Source organism: Rhinolophus ferrumequinum, chromosome 2 (genome assembly GCF_004115265.2).
Source record: "Rhinolophus ferrumequinum isolate MPI-CBG mRhiFer1 chromosome 2, mRhiFer1_v1.p, whole genome shotgun sequence".
Taxonomy (NCBI): Eukaryota; Metazoa; Chordata; class Mammalia; order Chiroptera; family Rhinolophidae; genus Rhinolophus; species Rhinolophus ferrumequinum.
This window is the reverse complement of record NC_046285.1, coordinates 106,786,093-106,805,453: the sequence shown is the minus strand read 5'-3', so window position 1 is coordinate 106,805,453 and position 19,361 is coordinate 106,786,093. Positions and strand designations below refer to the sequence as shown.

The 19,361-nt window shown below is 47.4% G+C and overlaps 1 protein-coding gene across 3 annotated transcripts; it reads left to right on the top strand.

Moving 5' to 3' along the window:
* The first annotated feature begins 6,492 nt into the window (after positions 1-6,492).
* On the top strand, positions 6,493-19,134 carry U2AF1 (U2 small nuclear RNA auxiliary factor 1). 3 transcript variants are annotated; one of them, XM_033131530.1, is made up of 9 exons: positions 6,493-6,644; positions 9,779-9,866; positions 12,686-12,752; positions 13,583-13,649; positions 16,960-17,009; positions 17,168-17,266; positions 17,678-17,811; positions 17,903-17,995; positions 18,854-19,134. In XM_033131530.1, the coding sequence occupies exons 5-9, from the start codon at positions 16,980-16,982 to the stop codon at positions 18,993-18,995; spliced, it is 498 nt and encodes a 165-aa protein (XP_032987421.1). In that variant the 5' UTR covers positions 6,493-6,644; positions 9,779-9,866; positions 12,686-12,752; positions 13,583-13,649; positions 16,960-16,979; the 3' UTR covers positions 18,996-19,134. The 3 variants fall into 3 exon arrangements, with proteins under 3 accessions (XP_032987421.1, XP_032987402.1, XP_032987412.1); XM_033131511.1 differs by lacking the exon at positions 12,686-12,752 and having other exon boundaries at positions 6,511-6,644; XM_033131521.1 differs by lacking the exon at positions 13,583-13,649 and having other exon boundaries at positions 6,511-6,644.
* Positions 19,135-19,361: the final 227 nt, after the last annotated feature.

Here is a 19,361-nt window from a genome sequence, read left to right as displayed (position 1 = left end):
ACCTGGCAAGGTCTTGATTTATGACTTTTCCAGTGCTGTTCCCCCCACCCCCACCCCCACCCACAGTTTGGTGAGCTTTTGGCACCTACTGTAATAGTTACCATCCTACAAAGCTTATTACTGCTTTTGGATACTCCTTACTGATGTTGTACATTTAGCCAAGTGATTTTTGATCAATAGTAAACATGTGTTGGGATCTCTTAAACTTATAAGTATGTGTACTCCTTTGACATGACGTTGTTATCAATGTATATAGTTTAGTCTTAACCACCTTTACTTTCTGTCATTAGCACATTCTATTAATTGCCTTTTACTATTGCATATTGCTAAATAAATTGATTAGATATTGCCAAATAAATTCATTAGCTCCACTCTAGCGTGTGTCCGTGTGTCCCACCCCCCGTTCTTCCCCCCGCTTGTCATTACATGGGGATGTAGGGTACAGCATAAAGAATATAGTCAATGAAATTGTAATAACTATGTATGATGTCAGATGGGGACTAGATCTATTGGGGTGATAGAGGGAGGGGGTTGGGGGACAGAGTGAAAAGGGAAGGAATTAAGAATACAAATTGGTAGTTACAACACAGTCATGTGGATGTAAAGCACAGGGAATACAGTCAATAATATGGTGATAACTATGTGTAGTGCCAGGTGGGTACTAGTCAGGGGATCACTTCTTAAATTATATAAATGTCTAATCACTATACTGTACACCTGAAATTAATATAAAATAATACTGAATGTCAACTGTAATTGAAAAATTTAAAGGAGGGGTGAGATAAAGAAGAATAAGAAGTTCAAAGTTCCAGGTATAAAACAAACAAGTCATGGGGATGTAAAGTACAGCATGGGGAATACAGTCAGTAATACTGTGGTAACGTGGGACGGTGTCAGATGGCGGCTGGACTTCTCATGGTGATCACTTCTTTAGGTTTATGTGTTGAATAACTATTGTATGTACCCCTGAAACGAATATTGTATGCTAGCTATATTTTAATAAAAATCTTTTTTAAATGTATGGATAATTAAAACCTGAGAATAAATAGTATTGCTTCCTAAAGTGTTGCTCTGGAAAAAAAAAATCAGTCCTTCCTGCTGTACCTGAGCTGTGAGCTGTTTCAGGACCAACAAACCACTCCTTGGCATGTGCTAGCGTCTTCACCGCCAAGACCACTCAATCCTGGGGAGCAGCTCCTTCTTCCCCGACCCCAGCAGTGTTTTCCATTTTTCAATGGGTCGTGGTCATCACCAATACCGTAAAACTTCAACTGCTTGTTTGATTTCGGAGTCATATGTCACAGTGTTTCCAAATTCACTGACTTTCCACTATTACTGAGGACAGTTTCAGTGTGCCTCAGTCACAGCAAGCCATGGGGTGTCTTTAACTATGTTTGGTGCATTCATAGTGCAATTGAACCCAAAGTCACAGGAGGAAAAATAAATTTTACAAGTTAAACCACACACATTGTAGGCGACCAGCAGAGGTGCCTATACCATTGGGAGAACTTGGACACAACACCTCGGGTCAGGTCGCATTTTACAGCAACTGGAATCTTGGCACCAAACTTATAGAAAAAAAAACCTTTCCGTTTTCAGAGCTTTTTGCATTTCCGAATTATAGATAAGGGACTGTGGGTCTTTTCTACCAGAGAATCAAAGGAAAGATAGACCCAGGCTCTTCAAAGACCCCACAGTCTAATAGGAGAGAGATGTGAACATCCAGTTAGGGTGCAGTTGAACAATGAAAGTAGCTAACGTTTAGTGAGTACCTACTAAGTACCAAGCTCTGCACCACTCTCCAATGCAGGTGCTACTGATCCCATTAACAAATAGAAATTGAGTCCAGAGTTCATAACCAAGTGCTATAAACTGAATGCTTACGGTCCCCCCAAAACGTATGTGTTAAATTCTACCCCCCAGTGTGGTGGTGTTGGAGGTAGGCCTTTGGGAGGTGAGTAGGTCACGAGGGCAGAGGCCTCGTGAATGGGGTTAGTGCCCTTGTAAGAGACCCCAGAGGGGCATTGCCCCTTTCTCCAGGTGATGACACAGGGAGAAGACAGCTGCCTATGAATCAGGAAGCAGACACCAGACCCGCCAGCACCTTGATCTGGGACTTCCAGCCACCAGGACTGTGAAAAATAAATATGTTGTTTACAAGCTGCCCAATCTGTGGTGTTTTGTTACAGCAGCCTGAGCTCAGACAATAGTGTAAGGACCACTGCAGGGATGCAGGGCACCAAGGCCGGGCCCAGAGCAAGAAGGACACAGAGATGGTTGAGAGAAGCCAGGAATTAGAATGTATGTGAGAGTAAGGGAGTCAGAAACCCAAGGACAACCCACATGGGCAGATGATATGGATGACTGACATTCACTAAATGCTGGAGCAGGAGGTCTGGAGGTGAGCAGAAGAGAAAATGAGATCAGCTGGAGGCACATTGCCTCAAAGGGGCTGGCAGACTTCTAAGTGGAGACCTGTCTTCCCAGTTTGTGTCTGTGCACCTGCCTCAGTCTGGCATATCAGCTATGCCCCCAAAATAACAGAAGGATGGATGGATGGATGATGGATGGATGGATGGATGGATGGGTGGATGATGGATGGATGGATGGATGGATGGATGGATGGATGGATAGATGATGGATGATGGATGGGTATATGGATAGATGTATGGGTGGTTGTCTGGGTAGGTGGATGGATGGATGGGTGGATGATGGATGGATGATGGATGGATGGATGGATGATGGATGGATGGATGCATGATGGATGGATGGATGGATGGATGGATAGATGATGGATGATGGATGGGTAGATGGATAGATGGATGGGTGGTTGGCTGGGTAGGTGGATGGATGGATGGATGGATGATGGATAGATCGATGGGTGGATGGTGGATGGATGGATGATAGATGGATGATGGATGGATGGATGGAGGATGGATGGGTATATAGATGGAGGAATGATTCTAGTGGGTCTGCTTCTAGTAACTACATTAATTCCTTGTGATGGACCTCAGTTCAGGTCCCATACATAGATTCATCCCTGCTTTCTGCCACTGCTCCCAGGGACGCCACAGCTGACACACTATTTTCAGCTTCCAACTCTTCAGCAGTCATCCTCCCCAGACCGTGTCCTGATGCTGTACCCTCCAGACATGATACCACCTGCAGGGCTGGCATCTGTCTTGTCACTTATCTGCTCTCACCTCAGAATCCCTGCTCTTCCTAAGAGATGTTTCTTGTTTGCTGACCCAGCACTTCCACAGGTGGGGGATGCTCTGTTGTCAAGAGATGCTGTTCTAACAGGTGAATTCATCCCAATGCTGGCCCTCAGCATACAGCCCCCTCCTGCCCAAGATGACCCTGGTCCTGCCCTGTGGCCCACTTCTCAGCCACATCCTGCTGCCCTCTCTGCTGTGACAGCTACTGTTGAGACTGTCTGGTCCCTGGGCTTCCCGAATCTGGCTCTCTTCCTCCAGATGTCATTGTCCAGTCTCCTCTGGGGGATCCTGCTGCAGCCCCCACACACTGCTGCCCCCAGGGACTCTGGCCCTTGATCTGCTCCCTCGATTCTTGGAGTTTGTTGTGTGTAGGTTTAATATGATTTCAAAGCCACTTGTCTATGACTTAAGTGAAGGTGTTTTAATCCTCTTATTTATGACAAAAACCAAAAAAAGTTGCTTTGATACAAGTATGAAGTAAGATGTCATCATTCTACATCTGTTGTCATTGATAAGCAGTCAGCAGCCCAGCTGCTGGGGGCCCCCACTGGGCTCTATTGATAAGAGCAAGTGGAGAAGCCACTATGGCCAGGGGACATTGCCACTGTAAATACTGCGAGTCTGTGAGGGCCATTGGCAAGTTTCGGTTTGGGTGAGGGGACCCCTCCCTAGTAACCTAAAAACTCTCCGAAGACCTTTGGGGCATTGCTCCTGGACAGTGGTGATAAACCACACAGGAACCCCATGAAAGAGATCAGCCACCTACGAACACTGGCGTCTTCGTTCCCTAGCAACGTGCTCTACTAACAGGGGACTTTTGCGCTGGCAGCTGGAAATCAGCTTCTGGTTGGTCGCTGACTCCCTGAGCATTTCCTCCTATAAAAGGGTACACCTGATATGAAATTTGCACTTTATTCCTTCAATTCCCCTTGCCTGAAACAGACTCAGTTTCTGGGCATAACTTTTACTGCCTCCCAAAACAAAAACAAAGCAGGAATCTTAACTATCAGGCAACATCCAGGACCCTGGAGGGCCTAGAGGTCCTCTTAACTTTGGAGGCTAAGACCCCTTTGGGAATCTGACAAAATGATGGGCTATCCACCCCCAGGAAAACACCTGTGCCAGGGTTCCACACATATTTATACGTGTTAACTCTGTACTTATTAATGAATCCAAATATGCCACTCCGCCAGGGCCTATCCCCTGAACTTAAATGCACACACACTTGTGTTGTCCAATCCAGGGGCCACTGGCCACATGTGGCTACCTAAGTTTAAATCTAAATTAATTAAAATAAAATAAAACTCGGTGCCTTCATCACACTGGCCGCATTTCAATGCTCACTAGCCACATGCCAGTGGCCACCCTATCGTTGGACAGTGCAGACACAGAGCGCACCCCCCGTCACGGAACCTTCTATTGCACAGTCTGATATATACACATGGTGGCCGCTCACTCCACTCGAATGTCTGACAGGCGTTCACCCCATGCTGTATTAGTCAGCACGGCTACTGTGACAACCCTCACGTCTCAGGGGCTTACAAACGCGTGTCTTCCCGGCTCCCTCGCCTGCAGGGCCGCTGGGCCGGCTGATTTGGGCTGCTCCCCGGGCTTCTCATTCAGGCCCAGACTGCAGGGCGGCAGACGCTTGGAACCTGCTCTTTCAGGTGAGGCTTACATTAGCCGCGCACATTCCATGGGTCAAAGTGAGGTGCGGGGCCAGCCCAAGCAGTGGACGGGTCACGACACGTCCTCTGACCACGGTGACCCAGGGGCAGGCGGGAAGGGCAAGCTGTGAACGAATAACACCGTCGCCCAGAGGCCAGAACTGCCCTCCGAGCAGCTCCTCCTCAGCCATTCCTGCCTTAGCAGGTGCCAAAGCTCCCCTTGGCCACTCAGGGAACAGTCTAGAAGCACGTGCCATGACCTTGACAATCCACATCCCTGCCCCGCCAGGAACACACAGAGGCAACAATGGGGACCCCCAGTCAGGCAGCAGAGGGGTACAGCAACATGGAGTGGGCGTCACTGGGGGGCGGGGGGGGGGGGCTCCGTGCGCAGCCACAGCAGGATGAGCAGGCTCCTCCCCAGAGCACTGTCACCGAGCCATCTCGGAGCCGGCTCTCCAGCCCTCCCAGCAATGGGATGAATCATCCAATTTCCTTTTAAAACCCCCTTTCAAAAGAAATGTATCCCTCAGAGTTCTGGAGGCTGGAAGTCTGAGATCAAGGTGTCCCAGGCTGGTTTCTTCTGAGGCCTCTGTCCTTGGCACGTAGACGGCATCCTCTCCCTGTGTCCTCACACGGCCGTCCCTCTGTGTGTCTGTGCCCTCCTCTCCTCTTCTCATAAGGACGCCGGTCAGATGGCACTAGGCCCGTTCTAACTGCCTCATTTTAACCAAAGCACCTCTATGGAGACTGTGCCTCCAACTGCAGTCACGTTCTGAGGTGCTGGGAGTGAGAGCTTCAACATGAACTTAGGGGGACCCAGTTCAGCCCTCACCGTCGCAGAGGTCAGTGTCTGTAGCCTGCCGCCCAGGACTCTGACCACAGCCTCTGCCACCGCAGCCCGAAGCCAGGCCCCACCATTTCTCACCAACAAAACTCCTCCTTCAACCACCACCTCCCCTCCGGTGTTGTCGCCCTCGAATTCAAGCAGGACTCTAATGACGTCCCCCCCCACACACACACACACCAAGATTCTCGTCTCTGATTGTTCCAACACTGAGCTAAGGGCTGCGGGAAGAGACGTTGCAGATGTAAATAAGGTTGCAGATCACCTTCAAACGGACATTTTCCTGGATCACCCAGGTGGGCCCAGCCTAGGAACTGCAGCCCTTAAAATGGCCGAGCCCCCGCGCTCGCTCCTCCTGAGACCGGCGGGCAGCCAGGGGCACCCCATACAATTCCCCCCACCCACGAGTGCGGTGGGGAAGGGGTCTTCACGGAGGAAAGGTTCGAAAGACGGTGGGGGTCCCCCAGGGAAGGCGCGGGGAAGGAGGGGTGCCTGCACCTCTCCGAGCTCCGCCGACTCAGCCTGAAGCGACTACGTACAAAAGCCCCCCACCCGCCGCCTTCCCCTCGCGGCCGCGGTGTGCGCGCTCCGCTTCCCCGGGCCGGGGTCGGGCGAGGGGGCGCGCAGCCAGGACACGCCGGCAGAGGGCGCGGGCCCCAGGCGCGCGGGCCCCCGACTGGAGGGGGCGGTGCCGGCCGCGCGCGCCAATCCCCGCCCACAAGCAGGCAACGTCTCGCCCGATTGGGCAGCGCCCACACGCCGTCGGGGCGGGACGAGCGTCGTCGCGTCCGGGTGACGTTTCTCGCGGGCGTCGGGCAGGGTCGGCGGCGTCGGCAGCACTGGCGGCGGCGGCGGCGGCGGGTGGGAAATGGCGGAGTACTTGGCCTCCATCTTCGGCACCGAGAAAGACAAGTGAGTGAGCGCCTCCCGCCGGGGCTCGGGCCGGGGAGGCGGGCGGGCGCGGCGTCCGGCCCCGCGAGGCTGCAGGAAGCCCGCGCGTGGGGGGAGGGGCGCGGCGGTCCTTCCGGCCTCGGGAGCCGCGCGCCGCCGCCGCCTCGTGGGCGCCCGGGCCGGCCGGCGATGGGCGTCCGGGCGGGCGGGCGGCGGGCTTCCGCCCGGGCGGCGCGGCCTTTCCTGCCCGGCGCTCCTCGGCAGCCCGCCGGCCGTGCGGTCTGTCGGCCATCCGGGCCCCCGCGGCTCTCGGAAGCCGTCTTGAATTGTGCTGGACTTGTCAGCGTTAACCTGTTCCCTCCAACTTGCCGCTTCTACTGTGTCAGGAAAGCTCTGATAGCGTGTTAAGTCGTCAGGTCACGTAGGGTCCCGATCATTGGGGTTTTACCCATTTAACACGCCTTTTGCGTGTTTAAGTGGTGATCGGGCCGGTCATGAAGACACTTGATGGGAAAAAGGGTCGTGAGACTACTGAGTTAACTAACCATGAAAGACGTCTGCTTTAAAACATTTGAATATGCAACATACAAGGAAAGGGTGGTGTGTTTTTTTTTCTTTTTGTTAAGGTTGCATGCCTTCCCTAATCAATTGTTAGGTTAAACATTAAGATTTTAATTCTGACTTTGCCACCTTCGTATCGATTCCCAGTGCACTGACTGAAATCTAGTCTAAAGGAAATGTAGTCAGACAATTAGAGAAGAATTCTTACTTTGAAAACCTGAAGACTAAACGTCTGGCTTAATTTACTCTTCGAATAAGTCATTATTTTGGGGATTCTTCAGGTCTCGTATCACGCTCAGGCGAATATGTGTTTTTAATGATAAGTCTCTAAGTTTGTCAGAGATAATGTCTTAACACCACTTTTTCAAACACTGTTTAAATTGTTTCTCTTTTCCAGGATGCAGCCTATCTTGTAAAATGCCTTCCTTTACACATGGTAGAGTCTCCTGTGTTGTTTGGAGGAGGGGGGTGTTTTTCTTCCTAGCAAAACTCACAGGCAAGACCGTCAGTCTTAGTCACTTGGGTGTCAACCCAAAGCCAATCTCTGGGGACTCAAAGATGGATAAACTGTGGATCTTGTTCTCAAGGAGGGAGGGGGTGCGTGTCATGTGAAGGGTAACTATAGTAAAATGTGTGAAATGCTGGGGAAGAAGGGTGCACCCCGATGCTGTAGGTTGCAGGGGCACAGCAGGGAAACGTGCCTGTGACACGGTCTTGAGGGACGGGGCGGCTCTGCTGGAAAAGGAGGCTTCTGGGAGCTTAGGCTGAGAACATGCCTCGTTGATGTCACTCTTCATCCTGCATTAGTGTGGGCAGTGACTTCTGCCTGCACAGTGTTTTTCCCTTGTTCTTGTAGAAAGTTCTATCAGGTGGTGTCTTCACTGTTACTCTGCAAAGCTCTTACTTCAGGGGTTCATTCCAATAACTTACGACCTGTATTGTAAAAGTCATGGGTTTAATTCAAGAAATTTGCTTATTTTATCTATGTTATTCATAACATTATTTCAGGAAGACGTGTGGGGGTTTAGTTTCCAGGAAACAAAATCAACTCGTAAAAAATGAAGATGATTTCTACTTTTTTTTTTTAATTTGAACTAGAAGTAAAATGTAGGTCTCTACCAATCTAAAATATTTAACTAATGATACAGTTGAAGTTACGAACATTTTCTAAATCCATTTTCTAAATCCAAGCGTAGGGTTAGCCTTTCTGGTATCTTCTGTGATAGTAAATCACTTTTTCTGCCACATTTTTTCATTTTATTTGGGTAATTTAAACAGCAGATCAGCAAAGTTTATTGCTAGGAAAGTTTTGACTAATATACTAAACTCTACGTGGGCCTCATGAAATGAGAGCTACCTCTGGAAGTCGAGGAATAAGGATTTGAATTATATGGAGTAGTTGAGTATTCATTGTTTAGACAGGGGTTTTGCCCATTCTTAGATTTTTATAATAAGCTCTTCCGTTTTCAGGTGACTCTGAAAATAAAATATTGTATACTCAAGTTAGATGATCTAAGACCTGTAAGTTTGCAGACACGTGTAGCAGTATAATCACTTTCCTCCTCTAAGTTCAGACTTTTCTAACTGTTGCTACCTAATAACACATCAGTGGCTAGTCGGTCTTCATGGTCCATCAGATTTCACTGAGACCCTTCGACCTTAACTCTGCATTGGGATTGACTGTCTAAATATATGGTACTTGCTAAAGATAATGTACCTACAGGATAACCTTCCTTCCACCTCTGCATGTCCAAATTTGAACGAGACCCGTCTAGTCAGATTTCATAGTTCATCACTCAGCTGCCTCGCACTGCTGTCACGCTGCTTGGATTGCTGGTTTTGATTTGATCAGGACCATCCAAGTATTTGAACAGTACGGAGGGAGGGTTTTGCGATCAGCACTGAACGTACAGGTTGAGTTCCCCCAGGAGCTTGTCCTCAGGGTATTAAAGCCAGAATTATTTACTTCAGACTTGTGTTTGGAAATTTCCTTGTTGTTCTGGTTTGGTGGGTGAGAGAACCTGGACTTTGTTTTCTGTTTTATTTAGATAATGGTTGTGTTTCATGAGTACTGTGTATAAAGCACACATGCATTATATCTGATTCTTGGAACAGTGCCAGCTTGGCATTTTCCTCATGTTACTTGTGGTTCCTGAGACGCTGAGAGGTAGGTAGGGGGACGTGTCCAAGCGCAGGCAGCTAGAGTCAGAATCTTGACCCTCACTACACTCTGTTGTTGACCGAGAGGGCGTTTCATCGCAGAAGGCTGAAGAACAGATACGTTTTAAGTTACAGTTAGTTTTAGACTGATATTTCACTAAAAGAAAACGATAGAGCAGAGAAAGAAGAGGGGATTTGAATAAGAAGAGTTAGCGTGCCCTTCATTGAAAGAGTCGCATGTTTATAGAGGGGCAAATTGAGGCTAAGTCATCCTAAAATATTGTCAGGAAGGGGACGGTAAGTGCCACCAATAAAAAACGACATGCCTGTGTTTTTGCAAAATGAAAGAAAAGTAGTTTGATAGCATGGATCATGTTTTTCCATCTGTTGGATCTTTTCTCATCAAAATAATCCACTCTTATTTTCCCTTACAGAGTCAACTGTTCATTTTATTTCAAAATTGGAGCATGTCGTCATGGGGACAGATGCTCTCGGTTGCACAATAAACCGACCTTTAGCCAGGTTTGTTTCTTTTTTTTTTTCTTTTTTTCTGCTTTCACGTAAATTGTCAAAATTTGATGTACTTTACAGAAGCAGTTAATTTCCATGTATTAGGCGGGATATTTTGTTCTCTGTTTGTTGCATTTTCCATTTGTGTTCATAAGTGAGTGTGTTCTTTCGTTCCAGTGAGGATGAGGCAGATCTGAGAGCACCACCGTTCCCTGTTGTCACTAAAGAAGCCTGTTAAAGTTTTTAGTGTTTGCCCGTGGCTGTGGCCAGTCTTGGCTGCCTCGCCACCCGCCCTGCCTTCTAGCAGACGTGGGTCCAGGGGGCAGCCTCTTCCAGGCACGGCACGTGCAGAGTGGGCTTTCCGCTCTTGGCTCTCTCCAGACAGTAGTGGTGGACGGAGCCCTCTTACGGGAAAGGCTGGCGTGACTGCCCGCAGACCCATGGTGCCAGGCATTCGGGTTCTCCAACCCTGGTTGTGCCCCTTCTGCTAGAGCCCCAGTCGGGGAAGCGGCAAGTTGCCTCACGGCACAGAAACATTAAACATGAAACTTAGCATTAGAAGATGGGCATTTGCTTCAATTATTCATAGCCAGTCTAGTCGATTAATTGAGAGGCCTGTTATCTTGGGCTTGGGTCTGCTGAGTTCAGTTCAATCAAAAATCAGGATTTTTGATGGTTTATATTTGGTTAATTGAAGAAAAGACAAGGGTTGGCACCCTGTGCCTCAGTGATCACTGATGGTTTAAAGGTAGAAAGGCTTCTAAGAGGAACAGAAAACACCCCCATGTTGACCAGAATGTTTGGAATTTGAAAAATCTATATTTCAGTCTTTCCAGACTGAGGGCTGTTGAGATCCTTCTAACCGCCCATGAAGTCTGAACGTGCAGCCTCTGAACCATTGGGTAACTATTGTGTCTGGCCTCGGGAAGCTGCCAGACTCTGCTTTGAGTGTTTCTGTTCACATGTTTTAAACTTCTAACACAACAGACATTTATGTTTTCTACAAGTATTTAGGAAAGTCAGCCCTTTGGTATAAGAAAAAGACATTATTATTTTCTAATTTAAGCCAATAAAAAAACCCCACAATTTAATTTGTTTTCAGAAGTGGGGTGACAGCTTCCTTTCCCCCGTTATTCCTGATCACCAAGTGGTTAGTATAACAAAAATATCTTTGAATACCTTTGAGCATGCCTCGAATTTCAGAATATTGGAGAACTTGCTTTAAATTTTGTTTCTTGTAATTTTTTAAGTGCTTTCATTTATTAAGTAAATCTCGCCACTAAGCCAGTGGTCATAGGTCGGACAGTAACCAAGCATCTTAAGTGTCCACTGCGTTTTTTGATTTTGGGTGGTTACTTACAGATGCACCAAGTGTTGGGCTGAGAGGGGAATTGTCCAATTACACAGTTTTCTTAAAGCCACCCAGACACACGTGGCTATTTTCTTTCTGAATCATTGATTACCTCAGAATGTTAATGTGAAGCTTAATTTGAGTACTTTGGATCAAAACAAGACAATAATTCCGTTAAAGTTCGGAGGGGTCGGTTATATGTGTTAACTTGAGCGTCTTGTTTTAGTTTAATCGGCTGGTTTTAGGTGATCTTAACCACCCGGTTTTAATGGAACTGCATTGCCCTTTCACTGAACAGCCACGCCAGATTGCCTGAGTGACAGCGGACAGGAACTTTCCTGTTGAGTAACTGGGCTTTGTATAGCTTTTCGTCCGAGTTGTCACACACTGGTAGTTCCAGGGCAGAACAGATAGGTCAGCTTTGGGAAACCTCAGCCCCGAGATGGGTTGACTCAGGGCGCTGCTCGGTGGCGTGGGGAAGGTGCCGGGCCCTGAGTGGAGGGTCTGCGTGTCACGTGGGTGTGGTTGGCTGTGGACGTTCTCCTAGGTGGGTGGCCCCGGCCGCAGGCCTTGGACTGGGGAGTGTCACACAGCCCCTCCCCTTGAAACGTAACTAGAAGTAGAACTGGCTGGTTTTGTAAAACCACTTACAAAACTGTTTTGGACACATGTTGAAACTGAACATTTATTTTTCTAAATCAGGTGTTTTATTGGTTCAGCTTGTAAATAATCTAGCATAATTGAGTGTGGGTTTCTTTTTAAGCTCTTACAGTGATGTGGACGTTAAGATTCATGTAATATATTGGCCTACTAACTTAAACATGGTTTGTTTTTTCAGACAACTTGATTTTAAGAAGAACGGTACAATGTAAGGTTTCAAGTCTGCCTGATCCAGTTTAAAGCACAAGGGCTAAAAGGATTTTTTTTTTCCCTTAAAAGAAGGATCGGAAAAGAGCAAATGTTTTAAGCTATTGTATTATGTAAACAGAGATCCCACCAAGAAAATGTAACTGTGATAGGTGTCTGTGACAGTTAGGAAACCCATTTGGTGTGCCTGTTTCCTACGAGACCAGAGAGCTGATGGACTGCATACAGTTGGGTTATGCATTCGGTTTAAAAGATTCTGTATGGACAATGGGACTATAATGTGAATTTTTTGACTTCTTAGTGTCTGCTAGCTTGAAGTATGAGAAAATGTTAATGTTCTATTATTTATCTTGCATAAAACACTTTAATAATGTGGGACTACTCAGAATAACTGTAATTTCTTCTTGGTTGCTGGCTGACTTGACCTAAGTCACTGCTCAAACTCTGTTTTCATAATATGATGGTTTGGGTATACTCTTCGGAAAAACTAGTATCTGACTTGCGGGAAGCAAACAAGCGTTGAGCCATTTGCAAACAAGTTGTCTCTTTGCAATTGTCTAATATATGCACAGCAGCCAGTAGAATTCCCCTTTTTATTTTTTTTTCCCCGCAGACCATCTTGATTCAAAACATCTATCGTAACCCCCAAAACAGTGCACAGACGGCTGACGGCTCACACTGTAAGTCCCACAGTTGGAGAAATTCTTTTAAAACAATGGTGCTAAAGAGCCCACTCTTAATTGAGACAAACAATGTTGGCTTCTGAGCTGCTGACATAGAGCTGTTGCAAACAGGACAAGGTGGTGGAACTCCTTGGCATATACAGCAAGCACATAATACTTGCCTGCGTTCCCGCGGCTGTCCTGGGGAAGGTCGCAGGCTGGCTCTCTTCCCGTGGTTGACATTTGTTAACGAGAGAGGGTCCATCCATGTGACATTCGTATGTTACCAGCCAATCACTGGCCTTTACAGTGATGGAACCCCGGGCATTTATTAAGTTCTTTCTGTAAAATCAATCTTAGGAGTATTTAGGAATTGATACGGTAAGTTGCCCGATAAGTGTGGGTTTTATTTCACCATTATAATTTTTCCTCTAGGAAGTGGAGATTTCATGATATGTAATTATTGTATTTCTCTAATACAATAATTTTGTCATCGTTTACACAGGTGCTTTTCTTTCTCAGTTGTCCATTAAAAGTTTTCTGTAACATCTGAGAATGTTTTGGTGGTAGCCTGCCAAGTTATTTGCACTCTTAACTGGCTTGGAACTTGGAAATGGAGTCTTGACGTTCTGTGAGCAGAAATACAATGCTGGCATATCATGGGATCTCTGTGCACTGCAGAGTAGGGCTCCGAGACAGCCATCAGCTAAGAAAACGTCTCTGCTCGAAAGAAATAACTTCCTCTTTTTTCAGCACTGAGTCATGACTGAAGCGACCACCACAGGAAACCGGTTAAGTGTTTACATTTAATTTTCCATAATATAAAGTTGTTGCGTTTTGTATTTCAGACCATTGCCCTCTTGAACATTTACCGTAACCCTCAAAACTCTTCCCAGTCTGCTGACGGTTTGCGCTGTAAGTTCATACAAGTTCCTTCCCCGTCCCCTGGGCTTGCGTGTCAGAGCTCAGCGTCCACTCCACCTGGTCTGCCGCTGTACTGTCAAGGACCGCTTCCACTAGAGGTGGCGGGAGCTTTTGTCCCACTGACCCCATGGAAACCTCTGCTGGACGTTGGAACTCCTGCCCACTTGTTTAAGAGGAAGAAAATGAGAGCAGAGGGCGCCCTTTGCAGTCGCTTGGAGCTGCTGCTCTTTCTCTGGACGGTTGCCGTCACCCCCAGGGAGCGCACGCGACTTAAATGCCTAGTGTGTGCTTCTCTTGTGAGAGCAGCAGCATTGGAAAGTTTCTCCCCCTTTAAAAAACAAACTCCCGAAATTACTTTTCTAATTTTATTAATTAGGCTTTCCCCTTTAAACGCCATTCTTGAGCTCATGCTTTCATTGTGAGAGCGTTGTCCTGAGAATGTTTCCCAGGTGCGGGTCCTCCGAGTTGCGTGGACTCCCGCGTTTCCCCAGAACCAGCCTTTGCCGACTCAGGTTTGAACCAGGGTACTTTACGTATATACCTCCACCTTCAGGAGCTAGCTCCCTCCGTTTGGGAATTACAGGGTGCTTGGTGGGAAGTAGATCCCGACGGGCATTCAGTAGACAGTACCGATTCTTCCTGTATTGGCAAATATATATGACTTACGAATATTGTATTTGCTGCGGGGTAGAGAACAGGATACATGTTAGTATCATGGGGAAGTTCACAACTAAAATTGAAATTTTAGAGCCCGCGAGCTGTAGAATCCATGTAGTCACCTGCGGATAAATTGGACGTCCTGACTCTCAAGGGTCCGAACCACAGGGCGGGTGCTTCTCACCCACCAGTCTGTTTGAAAGCCGGAAGTACAGACAGAAGGTGCGATCAGACCGACATCCAGTGCACCGCGGGCCCTGAGCCCCTCCATTTGTGGGTGACCTGCACAGGGTGGAATGGTCGTGGCAGCCACCGCGCTCGTCCTGGCCCCACCCGTGGAGGCCTCCGGGTTACCGCCCATGCCCTCAGAGAGGGGCTGTCTTGTCAGGTTTTCCTGCCGAGACACTAAACTTTTTCCTGTGCTAAGACTGACCTGATAGCGGAGAATTTTTTCCAAAACTGATGGTAGCAGGATTGACTTGGGAGCCCTTGGTTTAAAATAGCTAGTTTTTGGTTTTTAAAGAAGTAAGATGATTAGGTGGAGGAAAATCTTTATATGTCGACTGAATTAAATAATTTCTGTACCAACCCTGCCCTGGGGTAAATGAATGAAAAGTAGGTGACGGAGTAACAACAGTTCGTAATTCTTTGCCCTGCTTGTTTACTTGCGGACTGCGGGTGCTTTACTGGCAAAAGAATGTTGTGTTAGTTTTCTTCGTGTCTTTATTTGCGATTCACAGTGCTGTTATGCGTATGCTACAAAAGAAAAGTCTGGCTATACGGAATATTCCAGTGCTGGGGTCCAGATTGTACAAATTAAAGGAAATTCCGATTCTGCATTTTAAGAAGAAAACCAATTTAAGTTGATAAACCTGAAATATTTGACAACAGACCCAGTAAAATTTCAACCGGCTAGGTCCCTCAGTTTCCTAAAATAAATGGTCCTTTTGTACATGACCCTTCCGTCTGTAGAAAAGAAACTTTCTATGCTTGGGTTAAACTTAAATATTGAATCCCAGTTTAAGAATGTTTCTATAAGAAAACTGGGTGTTTTTTTAAGTTGTGTTTAAAATATATTAAGTCATGTAAATAATTTTTTGGTTGATTAGTTTTTAATCATTCAGCTCTGCCTTTCAAGTAGTTTTGATTGACTCAAATATTTTAAACAGAAGGTAAAACACGCCCACTATCAAGCATTTTCAAATGCGAGCTTGCCAGAAATTACTGAAATGTAATCCTCTGTGTTATATGTAACATGGGGAACGCCATGAGTGCAGCTCGTATTTTAACCTCCACCCAATTCAGGTCTCAGTTCTGCTCCGACTTTGAGCGTGTAGGTACGTTCTGTCTGTCCTCACTGTTCTCATGGGGAGAGCAAGTGAGTTTAAACACTGCGACGTGCCCTTTGCAACGGGCCTCGCTCTTCTGGTTTCTCCTTGGGGGGAGATCTGCTCACACTAGCTTTTCAGTTGGGGCGGGCTCTCAAGAGCAGTCGCTGTTCCTGCATTCATTAAGTTTGGGGTTCTAAAGTGAGGTGGAATCCTGGGAAGTCAAAAATAACTAAAATGCAGGGCGGGCGCCCCACCACCATCTACATGGGTTAGAAAGTGAACTGAAATCACTCTCAGAATCAAAAGATTGAAGGTCTTGTCCTTATAGATAAAAATGCTTTCAACAGAGCTTAGAAACTGCTGAAAGGCAGACGTCTGCACAGAGAGCCCTGCGCCACAGCTCAGATGCCCTCGGTGGTGGCACCGGATGAGGCCACCAGCCCAAGTGCGTGGCCTGTGGAAATAATGATTGAAGACTGAGCTGGCCCTCCTAGAAGCTTCTCGGGCCTTCCTGGGCGCCCTGGTCTAGCCATTTGGAACATCAGCTTATTGACACGCCAGCTTTGAGATTTCCCAGATTTAGGTTAAGAAAACTCTAAAATTGGGTAGAGACGATGATAATGCGTATGGCATGTAAACTTGCAAAATTACCCCCAGAAAGGGCGTGAGTTCACGTAGTACATGTGAATTACAGAGAAGAAACTTGAAGAAAATAGTTCGGGAATATAAAATAAGAATGCTTTCTTCAACAAAGCGTTGAACTTTCCCGTGATCCAAAGAGCATTCAAAATACTGTAATTGAACTTGGTGACTATCCTACTGAGTATGGTCATTTGGGTTTTAATCGCATCAGAATTTTATAGCATTCTTTGTGGCTGATAATCTGAAAGAGTAGTCAGGACATAAGCTTTTAATCACTTGCCCTGATGCAGCTTTCATTTTAATAAAGGGGAAAATACCAATGTGATTACTTGGCCTCAATTTTAAACCTTAAAAGGAAGAAATTTTTCATTTAAAAAATTTTTAAGTTGAAAGTCAACCTTTTTCTCACTTTCTGAAAAGGTGGCCCTTGGATGCCAGTTAAAACTTGTGATTTTCGTAGCCAGAGTTGAGGCTCATCAGGGCATTTAAGTCTCGCCACACTTGAAGGTCGTACCAGTTGGCTGTGGTGCAGTCTGGCCAGTGCTTCAGTAGGACGCAGCCTTGTCGGGTTCTCTAGATAAGCTGGTGTGTCACGGTGGCAGGTTGATGTAAGCACGAGAGTTCGCGGTCGCCGTCCCCACGCTAACCAGCAAGGTCTCTGTTGTTGACAGGTGCTGTGAGCGACGTGGAGATGCAGGAACACTATGATGAGTTTTTTGAGGTGAGATACTGAGTATTGGAAACTGATAGGCCTGGTCACCTTCTCTGTTTGGGAGGAATGAAAACTTCTCCATTGATAAAAACACTCCAGCATGAGTTCTGGAGTTACTCTGTCACCTTTCATGTATCACGACCCTTACACCACTGTCCCTCCTTCAGGAGGTCTTTACAGAAATGGAGGAGAAGTACGGCGAGGTCGAGGAGATGAACGTCTGTGATAACCTTGGAGACCACCTGGTCGGAAACGTGTACGTGAAGGTAGGCGCGAGACGCCAGTGGGGTTCTCTCCCGACTGGCTATGAGCGAGGGATGAGGAAAGCTTGCCTGTTGTTTTAGCTGTTAACCTTGAACTTGCCACTGCTCGGTGTACTGTTTGAATTCCGGTGCTCTGGCTGTAGCTTGAGTGGGAGCAGGAGGGCTAGGTGGGTTTTAATGAAACTGGCTGCCTGCACAAATCATTACATTTACTCTTTTACCAATTGAATTGCAAAACCAAGGCAACATTTGGCATGACCTTGGACCATGACAAAGTTATCTAATCGTTAAATCGCTGTACAACTTGATTCTGCCTTAATTACCTTACCTGCGTGAGCACACGACATATTTGGATCAGTAATTGGAAAGGTGCAGTGCAGGTGGGAGGCAAACATTTTTGTTGCGTCTCCTCAGTTTCGCCGTGAAGAAGACGCGGAGAAGGCCGTGATTGACTTGAACAACCGCTGGTTCAACGGACAGCCCATCCATGCTGAGCTGTCCCCGGTGACCGACTTCCGAGAAGCCTGCTGCCGCCAGTATGAAATGGGGTAGGTGTGGGCAGCCTGGCTGCTGGGGGCGTGCGTGGAGAAAGGGCTGTGCGCATGCACGCCGGGTGACGGTCTCTGGTTCTTCCCCCAGAGAGTGTACGCGGGGCGGCTTCTGCAACTTCATGCACCTGAAGCCAATCTCCAGAGAGCTCCGGCGGGAGCTGTACGGGCGCCGGCGCAAGAAGTGAGTGTTCGAGTGTCCGCCCTGACGCTCGGGTCTGGGTGGTGTGTGTTTTTTGTTCCAGACTATTTGCAAGCAAAACTTGGCGTACGTGTCATTTCTGTTCTCTCCAAGGCGCTGCTTGGAATGTAGTGCCTGTTTGAAATAGAAAACGTGCTCTTTGAAGAATATTCGTGTGCCCACCTTCCTACTTAAGCAGAGGTCCAACCTCGGTAATCAGCGAGGGAACGGCCGAGTGGGAAGCCGTGGAAACTCGTTCGTGTGTGCAGTTTTATTCTCTTAGCTGGGGGTCGTAACCTCCTTTGTATACTGCATATTCCACTGGGGCTTCGTGGGTTTTGTTGGTTTGGGCGCGAGTCTTGGCATTGCCCCTGCAGGCCACCGGCAGAATGGAGCATAGTCATAGCTGTCTGGTTGTGGTGTTTAAAAGCAGCCAGTCGTGTCACAGGACAGAGAGGCCAGATATCGGAGGGTGGAATGTGGCGCTTTTCCTCCAGAGACGGAGTTTCGCCCCCAGAGGAGGTCTCATCCCTCTCCTGTTAAACATACATTAGGCAGTGCAGACGTGCTTGGTATTCTGTCCTGTTGGCAACAAAAAGCGTGGCAGGCAGACTCCTGCCCACCCCCTGATGTCAGCCTGATGGACACCGTCGCTCAGTTGTAAGGTGCCCTTTGCCCTGGCACTAACGCCTGGGTCAGGGCACAGCCGACAGTGCGGCTTACAGGTAAACGGGCGACTCTTGTCTCTGTGTTAGTGTCATCAGTTGGATGAGGTACAGTATTTGAACGTGTCGGTCGCTGTAGTTTCATGTCACATGTCTGGGTTTGGATGCCAAAGTGTTGTTTTTTCCTTGGTTGCAGGCATCGATCGAGGTCCCGGTCCCGCGAGCGTCGCTCTCGGTCTAGAGACCGTGGCCGCGGTGGTGGCGGCGGCGGCGGCGGCGGGGGACGGGAGCGCGACAGGAGGCGCTCCAGAGACCGGGAACGATCAGGGCGATTCTGAGCCGTGCCGTTTTTACCGTATGTCTGCTAGAAAGTGTTGTAGTTGATTGACCAAACAAGTTCATAATGGGAATTTTTTTTAAAAAACAACAAAAAAAAACAAAGATGGGTTTCTGAATAAAATTTGTAGTGATACAGTAGTTTTGGTGTGACTTTTTTCTTGTGGAATGTCTTTACATCTCTCTTCCTCTACAGACCTGCACGTCTTCAGTGCTGAAGTGAGGCTCAATGTCCATCAATCACTTTGGGTAGAAATGAAGCCGTATTAAACTTAAGGATCTGAAATAAAACACCTACCAGTGGCGGGAAAATTCACATGGGAAAAGTGTGAATCTGTTTCTTAGCTGCATGTTAACAGGTAATGCAG